The sequence below is a fragment of the Anguilla rostrata genome, chromosome 2 (assembly GCF_018555375.3).
Source record: "Anguilla rostrata isolate EN2019 chromosome 2, ASM1855537v3, whole genome shotgun sequence".
Taxonomy (NCBI): Eukaryota; Metazoa; Chordata; class Actinopteri; order Anguilliformes; family Anguillidae; genus Anguilla; species Anguilla rostrata.
The window spans coordinates 42316830-42335355 of NC_057934.1; the positions used below are offsets into that span (position 1 = coordinate 42316830).

The following is an 18526-nucleotide window of genomic DNA, read 5'->3' on the forward strand; positions in this document are numbered from 1 at the left end:
GCACAGCAGAGCAGAGCAGTCACGCCTCTCACACAGGAAGGGCAAATGCACAGTCGTGAATCCACCATATTTTCTCCCAAACTGAGAAGTATGAACTATCTTACGATGGCATACAGTCTACCAGTAGAAAATATACTGTAAGTTAAATTCATATACTTGTAATATTAGCTATCTACTTTTCCATTACTGACATAATACTTATCTTTGATTTATCCTGAGATTACCAATCTCAAGTTCATCCTCAGAAATGAATTGCAAAACAGCTGTTTGCTATAAAGTTTTGATTTTTTTTGTCAGAGCTGCGTTCTGCGTAACAATAAAGACTGCCAAGCCCTCTCTCAAATGGTAACATTCTTTAAGCTCCATGGAAAGCCAAGGGAAGTTGAAAGCCTTCACCACATACGTGTTTCCATGTGAAGGACGCGTTGAACTGCAGCACATGACTCATGAATAAACACTGCTGTGCGTGAAACCTTTCCTGGTGGTACAGCGCTGGGGGATACTCACTCTCCTGGGGGCAAGGGTCGAAACACAGAGTAGGTGAGGGCTTTGCCGTACTCGTGTTTGACAATGCAAGAGCCCTGCACCCTCCCGCGGGGATCCAGTTTCCACAGCGCCAGAACACCCATCTGCAGACAAACACAGAGGCAGCGCAAATGAACGAGCAGCAGCACTGAGCTGCGAAAGGCAGGTCTCCGGGGCAAAGGGGTGGAGCGTGGGCGGGGCCTGGGGATGAGCGCACCTGGTCTCCCGTGACGAGGCGGCTCCCGGTGCTGCTCCAGTCCAGCAGGGTGACGCAGGCGCTGTGAGTGGCCGGCAGGCTGCTCTGCTCCCCGGCGGGGTGAGTCAGCAGCAGCACCTCCCCCGACTCCCAGCCCACGGCCAGCGTCGACCTGCTGGGGTGCCAGCGCAGCACCGACGGCTGGAGGGAGCGCTCCGCGTGGCAGCTGGCGACATGCTCTCCCTGTGTGACGGAGCCAGGAAACAAAGACATTATGGCACAAGAGAAAACCCATTACCCCTTTATTTTGATGTTTAATTCATCATGATACTATAAATAATATTATACATTATTCAAGGGCCACTTTGGTTACTAATAGTGACAAAGATAAACACAAATAAAATTACAGAATACAATGCCAGCCAAAACAAGCAAAACTTGAAAGATAGCTAAAAGTACTGCTGGGAGAGTGAGGACTCTTGAACCCCAATGTGCACTGACCATCATATGGTATGTTCACCCAATCAGAAACTCTGAATGCGATGACTGAGCCAGTCGTCGTATTCGGAAACAAAATTCTGCTTGTCAGCGACTGCCCGGCTGTCATAGCTCCACCCATTATGGGGTTCATAAAAGCCTCGCACTCCCATCACTAGTTCAGAGGTCTTTTTCCGAAGCGCGATTCACCTGCTGGAGGTAAAGATCGACGCAGCCACCAGCTGTGGAACTGGCTGAGGCCACCGCTAAGACGGGATGTGTGGAGTGCCATGCGATTTGACACGGGGGACCATTTGACTCTGGGGCCTCAATTCTGTGATCAAAGTACACTGCCATGCCCCTGCTGCTGAACAAGAAAATACAGTCAATGGTTAAGAAAAATCTACCCCAACACACACTCCTAATTTGTAGTTTTTTACAGCCTGACGATTATTTCATGGCCTCACTCTTGCTTACCCTTATGTTAGCTGTTCAACAATTTTTCATTTCTTCTTGCAACAAATTACCATACATTCAAGACTGTTCCAATCTGATGTTCATATTTCACATTTTTCATTCATACAACCCTATCTTTTTGTTCTTAAATCCATGAAGGATTTAACTACCTGCAAACATTAACATGGTGTAGTCTTTTAACCTTTCAGTGTTATTTTTCTCCTAAAGACATCTCTTTACGTAGTCTTTGCTCCTATGCTGTTTGGTCCAATGTTTACATAAAAAGATTTATAGGAGACTACATTACTTAGGTTAATTACTCCTTATGCCATAGTGCTCCATATTGAAAACATATGTTTAGTTTTATTTTGACAGTTTATTTTCCCCCACGTTCAACTATGCTTTTTTTACTGTGTCCTAGGGTCTATGGGTCTATGCACTGCTCTTTTCAACAGTTACATGGAATCCATGGGGTGAATTGTTTTAACAGGCCTGTGTGAACTGTGAAACCTGTTCTGATGAAGACCTACAGGTTGAAATATGAACAATCACGTGTTTAAATAACATTTAATCTCGCATCTAGAACTTTATGATTGCTCCCATAACAATTAAATGTGTTTACATACTTTCTGTTCTTGAACTTGATGGCATCGGATAATTCAGTAGGTCGCTTATAATAAGCAAGTTTTTTCCACGTACTAAACTTGGCCAAACACGCAAATCTAGCATACTTAAATATCTACTAAAATAGACATTATGGAAGACGAATAACAGCTAACTCTTATAGTTAATCATCTGAATGTGAAAGCAGCTGCGATTCTTCCTCTATTTTAAGCCTATCTAGCTACCTAACCAGATTGCCAATGCAGGGGCAACGTTGCAGCTGGCTAGATGTATCATAGTGACGTTAACGCTACACTGAAATGATGAAGGTTTTCATTGGGTTATTAAGACGAGCTGGCTAGGTTCTGTCTTTAGTCTTTACCCTCAAGGCAAACAATCTTAGAAAAAAATCACAACGTAGCCAACGTTAACTAACAAACAGAACCAGCAAACCAGTAGCGTACTAATCTATCTTCCAGTCGGTTGCCTAAACTGAGTTTACGTGTCTTGGCAAATTAGCAATCATTCTGTGTAAACAGTAGAGATTAGCTAGCAAGCTAGCTAACCATCTGGCTTGCTGCCGCTATCGTAGCTATTTGTGGTAAGTATAGCTGCCAGAAAGTAACATTTTTTTTTCAGATTGTTTTCAACCGTTTCTTACGTGCTTACTAGATCACAGTCAGAAATAGCCAAATGCGTATTTTCATATCGTTCTTAAATAAATAAACCATGCATCGAGCTGACATTACAGGTAAGTTATATAGTTGTGACCTTTTACATCGATAGCTAACGTTAATCTAACAGTTACATGGCTATCAGGCCTGCTGCAGTAAATGGCCAACAAGCTAGCTTGGTTCGCGGGTCTTTCCCTAATCAACTTAGTTACAATGCAATAGCTACTGTTAACAAGTTTACCTGAACAAATTTGTCCTCTGGTAGTAAAAAAGTTGATATTATACAGAACATAAACGTGGCGAAAGATGGACAAAACTCCACCAATGTTTTTCTTTCAGTCTTGTGAAGCGGCGTCGCTTCTCGTTACCCCGACAACCTCCACAAAGATTTGCTGGGAGGAGTTACGGAAATTACCGAAGCAGTCGAATTTGATTTCGGGAACGTTCGGAAAACCGGTAGGTTTTCAGTCACAGACATTGGCGTTGGTATGACTGTCCCCGCTGTTGCGGTCGAGCCAACAAATGTAATTAACCAGTAATTTATTTAATTTGAAGGATGCAGTCGTTCGTAACGAACTAGTTGCATTTGCTTAAAAATTCTTGCTCAATATCTTAATGTTGTCTTTTTTACTATTATGTAACCCACCTACAGAACTATGACAAAAGGACTTTAGTACATAATCGTAAAAACTAGTGTGCATTACATATACTGAAATTTCTACTGGCAGCATAGGCAACACTTAGATACAATATTCATGATATGCTATCACAAGCCAAATGATAAAATATCAAAGAAACTCGAGAAAAAGACAACATGACTGTACTGTGAGATGACCTTATGTAATAATGACCAACCTTCAAATTTAGACTATCCTTCAACTGAAGTGCTGATGCACCTTTTCGATACAGTGAGTGGGTTTAAATTCATTCTGAGCATTTTTCAATACTTTGTATCATGGCACACTGGTGGAATCCACCACTATTCTTATAACATATTCCATCCAATATACCACCTTGCTCATCTGCATATCTAACCTGTTACTGCAGTATGGTGACATTTAGTACACAAAATAATTGGTGTCAACAGCAGCAAAAAAAAAAAAAAAAAATCTCTTCACTTAGAAAACAATGAGTGCAATCATTTTCTTTATTGAAAATGTCTTTCTGTTCTACACAAGATTCATTTTCGGTTTTTATACATTAATTCCATCACTTTACTGTTGGTATCACTGAAGAAAAATAAAAAATTAATTACAACGCTTACCATGAACAGCAAAAAAAAAGGACACACTTGAGGGGCATATAGAACATACACATTCGTTTGCAGTAAGGAAGAAGGATGTGACTGTTTGTGGGGGCAGGGGGTGACACAACTTCCTCTGTAAACACCTGTACAGAAGAAGGATTTTGGGCCAGATCCTCTGGCACAGGAAAGAGAGAAAAAAGACAGCCTCCTTCCTTGTTAAAATTCCAAAGGCTTATTTCTGTCCCAGTGACTCCCATCCTCTTGACCAGTCTATAAATATTTCGGCAAGAAAATGGCTTAGAAGCGTGCGTACTGTGTGTGGTAGCATTCTGGCTGGACACACTGTTCCGGATGCGACAGACCTGTATGAAGACCCGTTTACGAGAAGGCCACCCAAGCCTCCGCCCCCCAAGCCCCTCTTCTCCACCTTTTTTAGCACCCCCGCCCCGTTATGGCTGGAGAGCCATGGTTGGGTGTTCCAGCCCTGCTTTCAAACTCTTCTCCAGCATCACTAGACACTGCATGGCCAGGCTCCTGCAGTCAGAGTCTGGGTCCCCCTCCGCCACATCTGCCCAGGACAGACGAGTCAGCACAATCAGTACATTAACCATTTTAAAAAGGAAGCAGGAGACAGAAATGAACATAAAGCATAGCAACCAATCATGGGTAAGGAAGCTAAATCTGACCCTGAGCCACTGCTGTGGTCCACTAAAGGCTAAACAGACCACAACTGCAGAATTTAATGGCAATGTAACTCTAACCTTCCTAGAAGGCGTGTGAAGAGAGACAAAACTGTGCTTCCGTGTCTGTTCGACCAGCACTGAATTGAAAGAAACACGATTTAATTACTAATTTTTAAATGTGGAGAAACGTGAAAAATGTGTATATTTAACATCTATTATATTATAGATTTAATATACAATGAAACCACGGTCCATTTTACAGTGCTGGAATTTACTCAGCAGGTAATGAAAGATTCCCGGATCACAAAGCACGTCACGCAGATAGTCCCCATTCAGAGGACATCCTGAAACCTCTGCTGTACTTCCTGTCCCCCATTTCCGCTGAAGCCCCCCTGTCAATACAGCTGGGCTGCCGCTCTCCAAAATGAGACCAGGACATCCCCGATTGACGCAGAGTTTCCAGATGCCAGGAACCAGCCTTGAGTAGCAGGTTATGAAAGGTGCACGGTGACTGTGGTCCCCGTCATTTAAGAGAACCAATGCAGCTGTGAAGCTCTGTAGTCTCCCTTCCTCCCAGTCCTGTATTTTTAACCTGACTGCCTGACTGAACTGCTACACTGACCAACCTCTCATGTTACTGTACTATGCTGAACAAATCTTTGACCTCCACAACCTGCTCTGGTGAAAAGCTATTTAAGTTATATCCTGGGATTGACAGCACAAAAAATAAGAACATGGGAGAACATTAAATATATCTGACATGAGAATGGTTATACATACTAAGATACCAAGGTAAATATCTAACTGAAAGACAATCAAACAGAATTATGATAGTAAATATTGATACATCATTGATTATACACTGAACACAATATATGTTTTCTTGTTTTTAAAGGAGAGCAGACAGTCTGCCCTCCTTTCAGTTTTTGTTTTTGCTTTATTGAGGCAGGAGAAAGGGTAATACACTGAGAAGGGATCATAATCCAGACGGTGTGATTGTGGAGGATTTATATACGGTTCGAGAGCCCTGCAGACTGAGTCACACTCGCCAATATATCTGTTTTTCACATATTTGCAATCGGCCTTGGCTGTCATAAAAATATCCTATTTCTACATACATATAGGCTCCCATATGGCTATTACTCCAGTGTCTTACCTGCCAGCCAGGCTCTGGTCTCCAGCAAATGATCGCTGAGCTCTGACAGTAGGTTCGGATTGGGCATACTCAGGAACACCGAACAGATAGCAAACAAGACACCCCGTCGTACCACCCTGAGACAGGAAGTGACAGAATTAAACAGATACGATATGTGAGGAGCAGCATTTCACAGCAGGATTAAATAATGTGGGCGATACAGCCAGTAAAGCATTAAATATCTCTGATGTGAGAGGAACAGCTCAGAATTACTAGGGTTTTTTTTTTTGTTTTTTTTTTGCATGTTCTCCTAATTTCTTCTAAGCACATTCCATCCCACCCACAACAGCGGCCTCTGCCCCTGGCCTACTCACTGGTCTGCATGGTAGCGCACAGCCCACACGAAGTCCAGCAAACTTCTGCCCATCTGAGTGGCCACCTGCAGGACATAATGGGTATTACACCTGACACTGCAGAAAGTGATAAGGCTCTGTTTGCGTTGTAAAGAACCACTTATAGCTGAACAGGAAAGGCCAGTTTAGCAGTGCTGTACCGGGGCATTGACTGCCAGGTGCATCAGGAGCCCCAGTGTGTGGATGAGTCTCCCAAGAACCAAGTGGTCACTTCCCAGCAGGTCAAAGGTAACCTGAGGCCTATGACAAAAGAGACCTGCAGTTACTCCGGATTGATGAAGATAGGTAATCAATGATGCAATAAATTTTACTAAGTTTTATTAATCAGTGTTTACCGAAAAATCGTCATGCTGATATTCACAAATTAAAAAACAGAGATGCTCCAGCAGTTACAGTATTGTGCGAGCCACGGTGGACTCCTCCACTCTTTCAGGATCCAGTAAGTACCTGTCGTAGCTGCGCAGCAAAGGGAAGAAGAAGAATCCAGCGACGGGGGCAAAGCGGTTTGGACAGGCACTAGCAGGGGGCTGAGCAACTCCCTGCCAGACAACAACAGGCACCACCGCTCATCATAATCATGACCCAGTCTGCCCATGGAATGGAATGCTATATTAGCACCCCTAGCACTTCTTTCATTTGTGTTGGGAGATTCAAGGCAATCTCATAAAAGACTGTCGTCAGAGGCAGTTCAAATCACAAGTTGCCTTCACAGTTAAATGTGATTTCCATGAATGGCAGTGTGATATATAAGAATATATATATTACTGAAGCTTTACTCACAATAATAATAATACAATAGTGTTAATACAATTAACCTGCACAAATTCAGGCCTGCGCTGTAGCTGGGTTACCTACTTTAGCAAAGCGTCTTGTCTTGCTCTGAATCCGGCGCTCCACAACCTTCTGCCAGTGCAAGGGAGCATCAGAGGGGTCCAAGGGCATCACTGTGCTGACTGGCTGATTCCCCTGGGTAGGCCGATTCTTCTCTGTGATTGGCTCAGACAGCTCCTGGGCTGAGAGAGCCAAGACCTGACAGAGAGGACACACAGAGGGAAACTCCATACACTGTATACAAGAATGACAAAGCGTACAGCACAAGAGACCTGAATTCTGTGGTCTAACACTGACTCTGCTGCCTCACCTCTAATATATCAAGCCGCTGCCGCAGACTGTAATTCAGACTGTAGAACTCTGTGGTCAAGAACTCAGTCACCTGGGAGAGATTGACAAAACAGATGAAAAGAGTTACATAAAATTGTTTGGATGTCAGTAAGGTCTCAGTGCAGACTGATAGGGGGACCATGTCCTACCGGAATGCAGTCCGTTACAGTCAGTGCGATCATGGCAGCCTGGCGCTGGCTTAGGAACCCTGGGAGGTTGTACTTGTTCTCCAGATGCAGCAGCACTTTGGTCAGCTGGACACTCACCTGCAGAGAAGCACAGTGAGTATTCACACCCTACATACTGAGCACACCCTGCACACACACAGCATTCCCAAAGCCTGCACATTAAACACTGAGTATTCACACCCCACATACTGAGCCTACGCACACCCTGCACACACAGCATTCCCAAAGCCTGCACATTAAACACTGAGTATTCACACCCCACATACTGAGCACTCCCTGCACATTAAACACACTGAGGCCACCAAACGGCACTCTGGGACAGGAGGGGTGAAAGCAGGCGCGTCCCTCACCTCTCTGGCCGTGGAGACGTTCTTGCGCACCAGCCCCGCTGCGGCACGCAGGCTCAGCTCCACCTTCTCCGGGTCCTCAGAAGTTAGGAGAGCTGAGGGGGGGAGGAGAGAAAGAGAGATAGAGCACTGAATTACACACGGCTCTACCAGCAGGGCCCGGCTCTACCAGCAGGCTAAGGCGTGGCCCCACGCTCACCCTCCAGGCAGTCTCTGAGGTAGAGAGGAGGCGTGGCTTTGGTCATCTCCTTGTCTTCAGACATATCGTAGGGGGTGAGATCATCATCGCTGTCAAATACACAAACACAAATTATGAATGAATTAGACCCACGGGTCAGTTTAAACATGCTAATCTTACTCATTGCACAGAATACATTATCACGTGGATATGCAAACGGACATGCAAAACCTTATGTACAAAACACAAACACAAAGGCTGAATAAGCCGCTGGATCAGTTCAAACATGCTACACTTACTCACCACAGATAAACACATACAGTACAAACACTACCACATGGATATGCAAATGGAGAAGCAAAACATTTGTTACAAAACTTCATTCATCGGATTTACAAATGTATAAAACATATACACATATGTACACGCAAATACATGCACACACCTACAGTACACACACACAGGTCAGCACATGTAGGACTTTACCAAGGACCTACTTATAACAGAGATACTCAAATTCAGCCTTCGAGATGAGTAGTGCTGCTGCTCTCTCCTCTGCCAGATAGTCCATAGTCCAATAATGTCACTGATTGGCCAGAACTTACACTCACCTGGTGCTTCGGGTTTAAACCAGTCCCTGATTAGAGGGTGGGAATGAAACCAACAGTACTGCTGACCCCAAAGGCCAGATCTGAGTATCCCTGGCTTATAAACAGTCATAGCAGTGAGTGACTGTGGTGCATGAGGCTGTGCCAGAATCCAGCCTGTCCATCCTCACCTGTCCAGCTCTGAATCACAGTCCTGGTCTGCTGGTGGTAATGATGAGGTCTGGGGCGTAACGACTTCAGGTGAACTCCGCTCTTTGGTCTCTGACCTTTGGTTATTCTGAAGAGGGCTCGGTCTATGAAGGGTGACAGAGGCAAATTGGATTAAAAGGGGTACAGGGTTATGGAGCTAGAGAGCAGACAGGAGTCTGACTGAGTGGGGGCAGACATCACCTGTCATGAGGCACAGCGCCCTCTGCTGGGAGCGGCTCCATCATGGACAGCAGCTCCCGCGCCTCCGCGTCCTCCTCATACTGCAGACCAGAAACCAGTGGTCAGAAAACACAGGACAGAATGAGCACAATACACCTGCTAACATGCCTTCAAGGTCTGCCACTGTAAAAGATACCACTGGGAGAAATAAACTCATTCAACAAAATGCATTCTGTACTTGATGCTTCAGCTTCCAATGACCCTAAAGTCAAAAGGAGTCAAAGCGTTTCGCGGATCAGAGGGTACCTGGAATTTGAGTCGGGGTCCGCCAGCGTCCAAACGGGCACTCAGACACTCGCCTACGATCATGCCTGCGCGCCGCACCCGCACCACACTGCTGTCGAGGTGGCACTGCATCCCACCCAGCATGCACTGCAGCAGTTCTACGGGTCAGGAGAGGGAAACTCGTGAACTGAGGTCATCCTCAAGGTCAGCGCTAATCTTGCTAACGGGGGCTAAAACTCTGTATTGACTGTATTGAGAGTGACTGTGCCTGGCAGAGGGATGCCTGGGCGGTGGTAGCGGTGATGGGGGTGACGGGGCTGACCTGGGCGGACCTCCTGCAGCTCGGACTCGCTCAGCAGCCCCAGGCACAGCAGCAAGGCCCGGCTCAGGTACAGCTGCTGCTCCACCGGGGTGTGCCTGACCGCGCTGCTGTTCGCCCACGTCTGGCACAGCGACCGCAGGACCTACCCACACACACACGCACGTCTATACGCTTCCATAAGCTAAACAGAAATACAGAGGTACACAGAGCATACTCGTACACACCATTACGCAAAGTACTGTTACTCAGGCTAACGCTTACTGCCGCGTCACAAAACGCCATTCAGCACGGAAGAAAGCGCTACTGCTCCTCTGACAAAGCGCAGGCATTCCTGACCTGAACAAGCAGCGGCCGTCGTTCCCTGTCCTGTGCCAGATATCCCACCAGGGAGCACACTGCTCTGGTCTGAGAGAAATGAAGAGAAACGAGAGTCTCATGGTCAGGCACAAATTGTGAAAACACACACAAGAAAACTTGCTTGTATTGCACCACCCAGTGTCTCACCTCATACTTATACTGCAGCAATAGGAGTTTATGAGTGATGACAAACTGAGCCTTTTTATTCTTCACCACAATGTTCCCCATTATCCTGGACAGAGCCCATGGTCTAAAGAAATGGAAAAGAGGCTACTGGAAAAACCACACACAACAAAAACTGCAGTTTTATTGTGCTGAAATGCAGTTCTGGCCAGACTACTATACAAAAATATCAGATTAATCCCTTAAAAACACTTCAAAAGGAAACTGAGGAAGAATCAGAGCCATAATAGAATTTTGTGTTCATGGACACGTTTATCACGGGTGGCACCACTCACCCTTCCACAGCCTGCACCAGCCCTGTGACCACGCTCTCCATCCAGCGCTCTGGAACGTCCTCCATCAGCCGCCAGCACACCCTCTGCCACACCATGTCTGAGCGAGTGTGAGTGGAGAGGCGTGGCACCAGCTCTTTAAACATATGCTCTAATAAACAAAACACACAGAGCACAAAGTCATATATATATATATAAAACACAGACGCTAACACAAATGTTTTTCCCAAGTCAGACACAACTTACCACTATGGCCCTGCATACAGGCCTTCCCCAGAAGTTGTGCCACAAAGCTCAGGGAGCAGTCCTGTTTATCTGCATAAATTCCCAAAACAGAGGTATCACAGACAGGGTTACACAAGGTACCATTCATGTGAAAGCATGTATGTGTGTAAGCAGGATTCTGTGTGTAAGCAGGATCAATGGCAGCACAGCTTGCATACAGTCCCAAAAAGGTACATTTAGAGCTTCTGCCCCACCTCTCAGAGCCTGGCAGGTCCTCTCCAGTGTAGTGCTCAACACCCTGGCCAGCAGGGGGTAGTATTGGTCAGGAAGAAAGAGGGGTCTGTTATGCGGATGCAGTCGGTTGGCTGTGAGGTCAGGCAGTGACACCAAGCGTCCCAGGAGCGTCTCTCTGAGCTGAGGGGAGTCTGGGGAGAAGGATCCCTGGCAGCGAGACCACAGCAAAGCAGCCAGGCGGACACTCTGCAGGTATCGCTCCAGCACACCCACAACCTTGTCTAGACCTGCACTTGGGCTGGAGGACAAGCAGCCAGAACAGAACGGTATGTGGCATGTGACCCCCAACAGCAAACCGCAATGGCATAATCATTTTAATATTCCTTATTCTCAAAAAAAAAAAAAGTCTCACCTGGAGGAACCAATATAGTCCATTAGCACCAGCAGAGCCTGGTCTGGTGGACCTCTGAGGAACATGCCATCCCACAGCTCGGAACATTGTGCAGAAGTGAGGATATGCAGTCTGTTGGTTTTCAGGTTACTAAGAAGAAATTTCAAGATACCAGTGTACTGTGTCCGGTTGAACTCTTCTCTCTCACTGGGTGAAATCTCCTCATGGGATTCAGTGTCCAAATAACTAACTAGTTTGCGAAGGGTGTCTGTCACCTCGTGAACATCCTGGGAGGTAGACAGAGATTTGATATACTGGCTAACCTCCAGACGCACCTTCGCTTCTTTGTGCGAATTCTCCATTTAAAAACAGTCCTGCAGGCAAAGGGAAATTAAAAACTGAAATTTTCATGTATGGTTTACTAACATATCAAATTAATGATCTGATCAGAACTCATACCTGCAAGTAAAGTACACCTTCGTCAGGTGTAGTGCTCGTCTTTTAAAATTTTAACTGAGAATGGAAGCGACTCAAGAAAAATACCGAAACCCAATTTTAATGCCCAGTGTTGTAACTTTCAGGTCAGTAAAAGCAAGCGAGGACATGGCAATTCACAACTGCGTGACAGGCGAATTCGTAAACAAGCGTCTTAGATTTGCCTATTATTTTTACGAGGCGAAGCCGGTTACTTGGTTGTAAGTTCGTTAAACAGCTTGCTAGATGCACCAACATTCTATTTCACTGTTATTAGGCTACTTGCTACTCGAACACGACGACTACTACTTGCTACTTGTGAGCGATCTGTAAAGCCACGTTAACGTAATGAACTTGCAACTCAACCACACATATAACAGTTATATCTGAAGGCTGTTAAGTGAAACTTACTTTAAAACGATGACACATTCTAGCACAAAAATATCGATATTCCTTTCCTAAACCCCATAACAGCATTCTTAATGCGCGCCGCCATTTTCAAAACATGCCGGTGCAGCTGCTAAAAAGACCTGTGTTAGAAATCTTAAATCTAAATAAAAGGTTCCGCAGGCAATGTGCTTGAGAAACGTAGGCCTACCGTAATTATTGATATACAAGCAAGAATGTTTCAGATGAGGCTGTATTTCCAACGTTTGTCGTTTTATTTCCTGTACATGTATTTGCACTACTTTTGATATTAAAATGTAAATGTTAAAATCTGATTCGCATAGGCGCTCTGTGCTGACAGATATGGTCAGGATAGATTTTCCTAAGGTGTTTTTAAACCGGCCTGTATCGGATTTTATTGTATGATTTTACCTTAGTACTCGGTTTTCATCATGAGCCTTCATCATTGATGCGTTACTTGCACTGGCCTGTATGTATGCAACTCTCCCAAAGTGAACCATATGAATATGAACTGGGAGCTGTGGTCAAGTTTATGTTCATACGGTCTATGGGTCAAGTGAGCAGTGAGCAGGCAGTTGAGAGCCGCTCGAGTATGTGCGAATATTATGAAAACTACTGTAATAAAGTACATCACGTGCTAGTCCATGACGTTTTATAGACATTTAACAGACGGTGTTATCCAATGTGATTTATTTAAAAATGACGTTCATTATACGCTGCTTACTTGCTTATTGTAGTCATTATATCGTTGCGTGCTTTACACTGTTTTTATATTGTAAATTGGTCATATGTTTCCCTAGGAATTCATTTTTATTCAACTAAGCACACATCGTATTATCACTTATAGCAATATGGAATATTTTCACTGTGGAAATGAAAGGAAATAGACTTTTTTGGTGCTGATGCAGACAGCAGTATGACCATTTACGTAATACAAGGCTACACTAAACATCACAAAATTTTTTTAATTATGACACGTTTCCTCATGAAATAATTTTCATTCAAGTAATCATACTATTCATGACAGTTTAAATAGCACTCGTGATATCGTTGAAATGTGATTGAAATTTAAAAAATGGGGTAAAAATGTACCCCATGTACATGTTTCTACCAAAAAAAAAAAAAAAAACACTTAAGTTTGAACATGAACAATTTGTGTGAAAACAAGCATCACTTTTGCTGTAGATTTGCAGCAAAACTGTAGTTCGCTTTAATCAATAATAAACAGTGGGTACTTCAAAATGTGAGAAAGATTTTCAAAATCTTAAATGGAACTTTGTGATGGTGTGTTGTTTTGTTCAAAATTTGTGACACTTGTTCACAGCAACAGGACGCTGTTGTTTGTATGCTAAAGGTTAAAAATGATTCTGGTCTGATGAGATCTGCAAATTTGCAATGGCTCAGTCAAATGTGGCATTGGGTTAAAGTGCAGATGTGTCAACAGTGGCAATTCTTGTGATGTAAATTTCAATGATTAACAACCACACAAAAAACAGGAGACATTTCCATTTGATTTCAATAAGTTGATATTTATGTTTTTCTCACCTTTTACAGTGAATTGGAAAACCTATAATTCTCCAGACGATGATTAGGCCTACATATTTCAGGATTCCTTCAAAAGATACAGTAACATACAGCAGTAAACAATACTGATCATTTAATTAAAACAATATCTCCCACTTCAGTTTATAATACAATTATTAGTCATATTGTGAATGACGCGTTTTATTTCTTCATATTTTCATGTTTTTTACAGGCAAGTCATTACTGCAAAGCTTCATTGTGATCTTTCTGCCTCGAAGACTTTCTTTGGAGTGTTGGAAAGCTAGGCTGTGAAGAAAAGGCTTTGTCCTACAGACAGAAAATGATTCATATACACAGTTCATTTCAGTATATAGTTATTTAACAAACTGAAAAATGTTGACACTGCTCACAGTCTTTTTCAAACTAGCATGAGGCTTATCCTGAGAGAGTACTGGACCCACAAACCAACACTTTGGAGCAAATAAGTTCTGGCCTGGAGTGATTTTGTGAAGGTAGTATCAGTCAGTGAAACCACTTCCACGTAGACATACAACAACTATGCTCATAGGCTGCATGTTAGGAGATTGTGTACAAAAGTTCAAGATATTAAGATCAAAATACTCAGGATATAGCTTGGGAAAAGAATATTTTTACAATCCACTTCCTGTTAGTCACTTGCAATACAGACTATACCAGTGTTCACCCAAATTGATTCATTGTGCAAAAGTTGAATCATTCTTTGGCAAAGTGAGAGCAGGATTTAAATAAACTTCATAATAAGGATGATTAAAGTGCATAATGCTTTGGAAATACAAGTTCACAATTCTGTAACCAACTCTGCTCTCCTTGTACAGAAATTGCGTTACTGGTCTCTCCAGCAATTAATAAAACAGGTATTCAATTTCCAACTTAACATGAATGGTTTATTGTAGCTTATTCCGATATACTGTAGCTAAACCCATATTGAAGAGACAGTGGTTGTTTTGAGATGCGAGATCCTTTCGTAGTCCTGCGTCTCCATGCATTATGCTCCAATATGTCTTGACAATATGCACATATAGATTAATATAGATTATGAAATTAGGTAGTCCAGTCTCTCTCAGTGCAGCCTTGCCCCCAAATATCAGCAAACAAAAAATTTGTCAAAGGCAAACATTGACTGTTTTAAGTCTGTATTTCTATCCCAAAGACATTGCGGTGAGCAGTTACAGAACATCGAAGAGCCAAGAGAAATAAAAAGTAATTGAAGACAGACCTGGTCTTCAACGTAACTAACGTAAAGTCTGTAATTACACCGGCGACCGCAGTGTACTTTGCCCACCAGCTTCCCTCAAGTAAGACATTGTGGTGGAGTAACCTGCCTACTCGTTTGTATTTGCTCAGAAAGCATTTCCAATGGGTCAAGACACTTACGAATTCAGTTCCCTTCAGAATCCGGAAACGCTAATACATATTTACATACAATCCCATCCCCTTCAAGACGCTGCTTTTTACATAGATGCAAGGGGATGGGTTTGGGAGAAGGAAACCAAGATGCTTTCCCGCGTATCACGTCTATTCACATTCAAATAAACAACGGGGGAGGGACACAGTGACATTCCAATAGGAGCGGGAAAATTCCCCAGAGAAAAACAAAAGTCATTCTTCCTTCTTACAATAAAAAAATAGCTAGATCTACAGGTTAGAAAAAACTTGTTTGCATGTACAGTAATTTACATCCAAGGCCATTTTATTTAGCGTTGATTAAAGGAAAAGGTGTAGTACTGAGTGCCTAGGCGCGGGAGTGGGGATGTGTCCTAATACTGTGATATGTCAAACCGCCATGTGGCGCATCTCGCTCCCATGGGGAAAACCCCACAGCTCTCTACATCCTCAGGGCCACGGCTAAATGTCAACACTAATATACATCCACATATACAGATACAGCCTCAAAATTTCCAGACATGGTGTGTCAATCACAAGCGATATGCAAAAAATAAAGGAGCAAGTTGTCTTACAGCTCTTGAACACGTAAATCAATCCACTGGAGTTGCGTAAAGACCTAGTCAGATGCCAAGAAGGTCTGTTCTTATTTCTTCCGCCCAGGTTTGGGAACCTCATTTGTGTATGGTGTTCTAAATCTCCCTCACGGTACTAGTTATTGCAAATATTACATTCTTGAAAATTTGATCTTTTTTCCTGTTTATCTAAGCATTACAGTTTTGTGTTCTTGGCTGATTAACTGATCAACTGCTTCTGAATGCATCCCTAGGGTGACCTCCATCACAGAAATCAAGATACCTACACTATTACTAATGTAGTTAAAAAATAAAATGCCCGTGTGATTTCCACTAATAATGTTGATATTAGCTTTAAAACTATGCTATGGAAGAATATCCAAGCCTGTAAGAAAATGGCATTTGCATATGGCGTGATAGAGGGAAATATTTACTCAAGTTATTTAGAGCAAGATACTGACCAAATTATTACTCCCAGAAATTTCTCAGTAATGTCTCTTTATAGCCTCTCAGCATTCAAGAGAGTTCTTTGACTTACCCCAAAGAACAGCACTACCCATATTGCATCTCTCAGCTCAGGGACAAAAGACAGCTTTGTTGAACAGGCAGGTGGGTGACTGAGTGGCTTTTAGCTGACAGGGTAGGTTATAAAGCCTCATTAAATAACAGATATAAATGATCCTGTTAAGTCCTTACTCTCTGGGGTGTTTTTCACACTTGACCCTTGCTTGGTTCTTGTTTCAGAAGTTGGCAGAATGGTTTCAGGCTTTCACAGTGTCAGTAAACGAAACCCTTCCTGTTCCTCAAAGCTGCCAAGCCCTACAATGTTAGCACTTACTGAGCCACATACACACTGTGAGCACGTCTGAGGAAAGATAAAAATCGGAGACAGAGTGCACATTGTCTTTTAGAGCAAGGGAAACTGAGGGTTTTCCAAGGGAGCGGACGCTTGAGAATGAAAAACACATTCCTCTCGGCCTTCCAGAGTCATTGATACTTTCTGGAGAAGAAACTGCTCCACCCTTTGCTGGGAATCCTGCCTCTTCTATGCTAATGAGTTACTGGGAAAAAGAGGGGCCAGCGCACGGAGATTACTGCACCCCCGTTCCTCCAACAACTCCACCCACGACGGGCTGGCTCTGCTGTAAGATAACAGACTCGGGATGGAGTGCATCCCCCTCACAGACACACAAAACACGCAGATGCACACACAGCAAACGGGAGTCCTTGAGAAAAAAAAACCACAGGACAAACCGACCCTCAGGGCACCTCCTCCTCAAAACGGCCCCTCACTTGGGTCTGCTGGACTCGTGCGGCCACGTTACAATCCTTCACAGAAAAACGTAAGCAAAAACAAACCGGGAGGAGTGAACCTGCGGGAAGGAGCAAACTGAACACGATTAACTACGTTCAGCGCCGGAAGCCCGAGTAAGAAAGGCTCTTTCAGATCATTCTCCCTGTGTGAACAGGGCTCACTTAAAACAGCTGCTTTCTGGGTCGGCTTCAGCTCGCGCTTCATACATTTTTAAATAGGTCTGCTTGAAAATGGGCTGCTGGGGCACGGCGGCACGCTTCTGAAGGACACGGCAACAAAAGACTTTTCCAGAACTCACGGCGCCTATAAATATGGCAGAACCTGCACGTCCAGAGTGAACGGCTCCAGCTCGTTGTCTGATATGTTATAGCCTGCAACCCCCATTAGTATATTCAAAGGTAGGAGTAACAGATATTTGTTCATCCCCGTGAACCTTCACATCCCTGTGAAGTTACCCTGATCATTAACACAACAAAGAGAGCGAGCCCCAGGAGCAGAGAGGACGTTTAACACGTGGGGTGATGCACCTGTGGAGAGATCACGCCGTCCACCATTAACTGCGACAACTCATCAAAACTTATAGGGTGTGCAATACAGTGCGCACAATGACTGAACACCTTTAGCGTCTGAGGGCCGGCAGCGAAAAGCACACGCACGCATGTACGTATAAATAGTAACACGTAGTGAGAGAGCCAGAGGAACACCAGGCCCCTCCGTCCCGTACGCAGGGAACTCACAGGAACCAAAATGCGAAACACACACACACGCAACAAATCAAAAAACGCACACAGGGCACAGTGTTTCCAGGAAGCCAAACCCTGTGAAACTGCATAGAGACAGCAGCAACACTCAGGCACAAAGCAGACATCTTCTAATTCGTCTTCGGAGCGTGTAGAAAGACTATTTCCCCCTCTTCACTTCACGATCCGGGCGTGTGTTGGGTCCAGCCCCCAGTGTCCATGGTGTAGCGGGGGTGGAGCAAGTGGGGGTTCATTACTTCACCTCCAGGATGGAGGGGTTGGATTCCATGATGGCGACGATGATGCGGTCAATGTAGTCCTGCAACCTGTAGTTAATCTCTTCCTGCTTGTGGATGGCTTCCATTAACTTAAAATAGGAAAAAAAACACCAACAGAAACCTTCAGTAAGGGACAGGCAGGGATTATGAGCCATTTCACATTATTTCACAAGCATAAAATAAGTATTGGAGATTAATTTGATTTGACAGAGGAAAACTATAGTACAGTAACTGAAACTCTGAGAGATGAGGGAATGAATGG

At 44.0% G+C, this 18526-nt stretch overlaps 3 protein-coding genes across 11 annotated transcripts in view; all 3 read right to left on the bottom strand.

The window, feature by feature from the left end:
• ift140 (intraflagellar transport 140 homolog (Chlamydomonas)) overlaps window positions 1-3322 on the bottom strand; it is a 31232-nt gene extending 27910 nt beyond the window's left edge. For 2 of the 4 annotated variants that reach the window (XM_064322305.1, XM_064322301.1), the window contains exons 1-4: window positions 3173-3322; window positions 1409-1562; window positions 743-964; window positions 508-629 (exon numbers count right to left, since the gene is read on the bottom strand). In XM_064322305.1, the coding sequence (XP_064178375.1) occupies window positions 508-629; window positions 743-964; window positions 1409-1555 (491 nt within the window). In that variant the 5' untranslated portion in view covers window positions 1556-1562; window positions 3173-3322. Of the gene's footprint in view, window positions 1-507; window positions 630-742; window positions 965-1408; window positions 1566-2280; window positions 2623-3172 lie in introns of those variants that run through there. The other 2 variants (XM_064322302.1, XM_064322304.1) reach the window with 2 other exon arrangements.
• Window positions 3323-3960: 638 nt separating this feature from the next.
• telo2 (TEL2, telomere maintenance 2, homolog (S. cerevisiae)) lies at window positions 3961-12569 on the bottom strand. 2 transcript variants are annotated; one of them, XM_064322308.1, is made up of 21 exons: window positions 12414-12569; window positions 11550-11902; window positions 11158-11435; window positions 10925-10993; window positions 10682-10829; window positions 10371-10473; window positions 10203-10271; window positions 9867-10008; window positions 9566-9702; window positions 9281-9360; window positions 9061-9183; window positions 8304-8392; window positions 8108-8199; window positions 7719-7835; window positions 7550-7621; window positions 7264-7437; window positions 6856-6947; window positions 6549-6648; window positions 6370-6434; window positions 6017-6132; window positions 3961-4745 (listed from the first exon to the last, which is right to left on the bottom strand). In XM_064322308.1, exons 2-21 carry the CDS (start codon window positions 11888-11890, stop codon window positions 4627-4629), a joined length of 2526 nt encoding a protein of 841 aa, XP_064178378.1. In that variant the 5' UTR covers window positions 11891-11902; window positions 12414-12569; the 3' UTR covers window positions 3961-4626. The 2 variants fall into 2 exon arrangements, with proteins under 2 accessions (XP_064178378.1, XP_064178379.1); XM_064322309.1 differs by having other exon boundaries at window positions 11988-12526.
• A 1349-nt stretch (window positions 12570-13918) lies between these two features.
• The window catches only part of rab11fip3 (RAB11 family interacting protein 3 (class II)), a 53244-nt gene continuing 48636 nt past the window's right edge, over window positions 13919-18526 (bottom strand). For all 5 annotated transcript variants that reach the window (XM_064322311.1, XM_064322310.1, XM_064322314.1 and 2 more), the window contains one exon: window positions 13919-18353. In XM_064322311.1, coding sequence (XP_064178381.1) covers window positions 18240-18353 — 114 coding nt within the window. In that variant the 3' untranslated portion in view covers window positions 13919-18239. The remainder of the gene's footprint in view (window positions 18354-18526) is intronic.

Bases quoted from the DNA above. Each gene is read 5' to 3' on its own strand.
- telo2 (XM_064322308.1), bottom strand. From the start codon at position 11,890: ATGGAGAATTCGCACAAAGAAGCGAAGGTGCGTCTGGAGGTTAGCCAG. The intron at 9,361-9,565 runs GTACCCTCTGAT...TCTGGTCTGCAG, and splicing joins GACCCCGACTCAAATTCCAG to TATGAGGAGGACGCGGAGGC. The intron at 7,836-8,107 runs GTGAGGGACGCG...GCTTCTCTGCAG, and splicing joins ACGTCTCCACGGCCAGAGAG to GTGAGTGTCCAGCTGACCAA.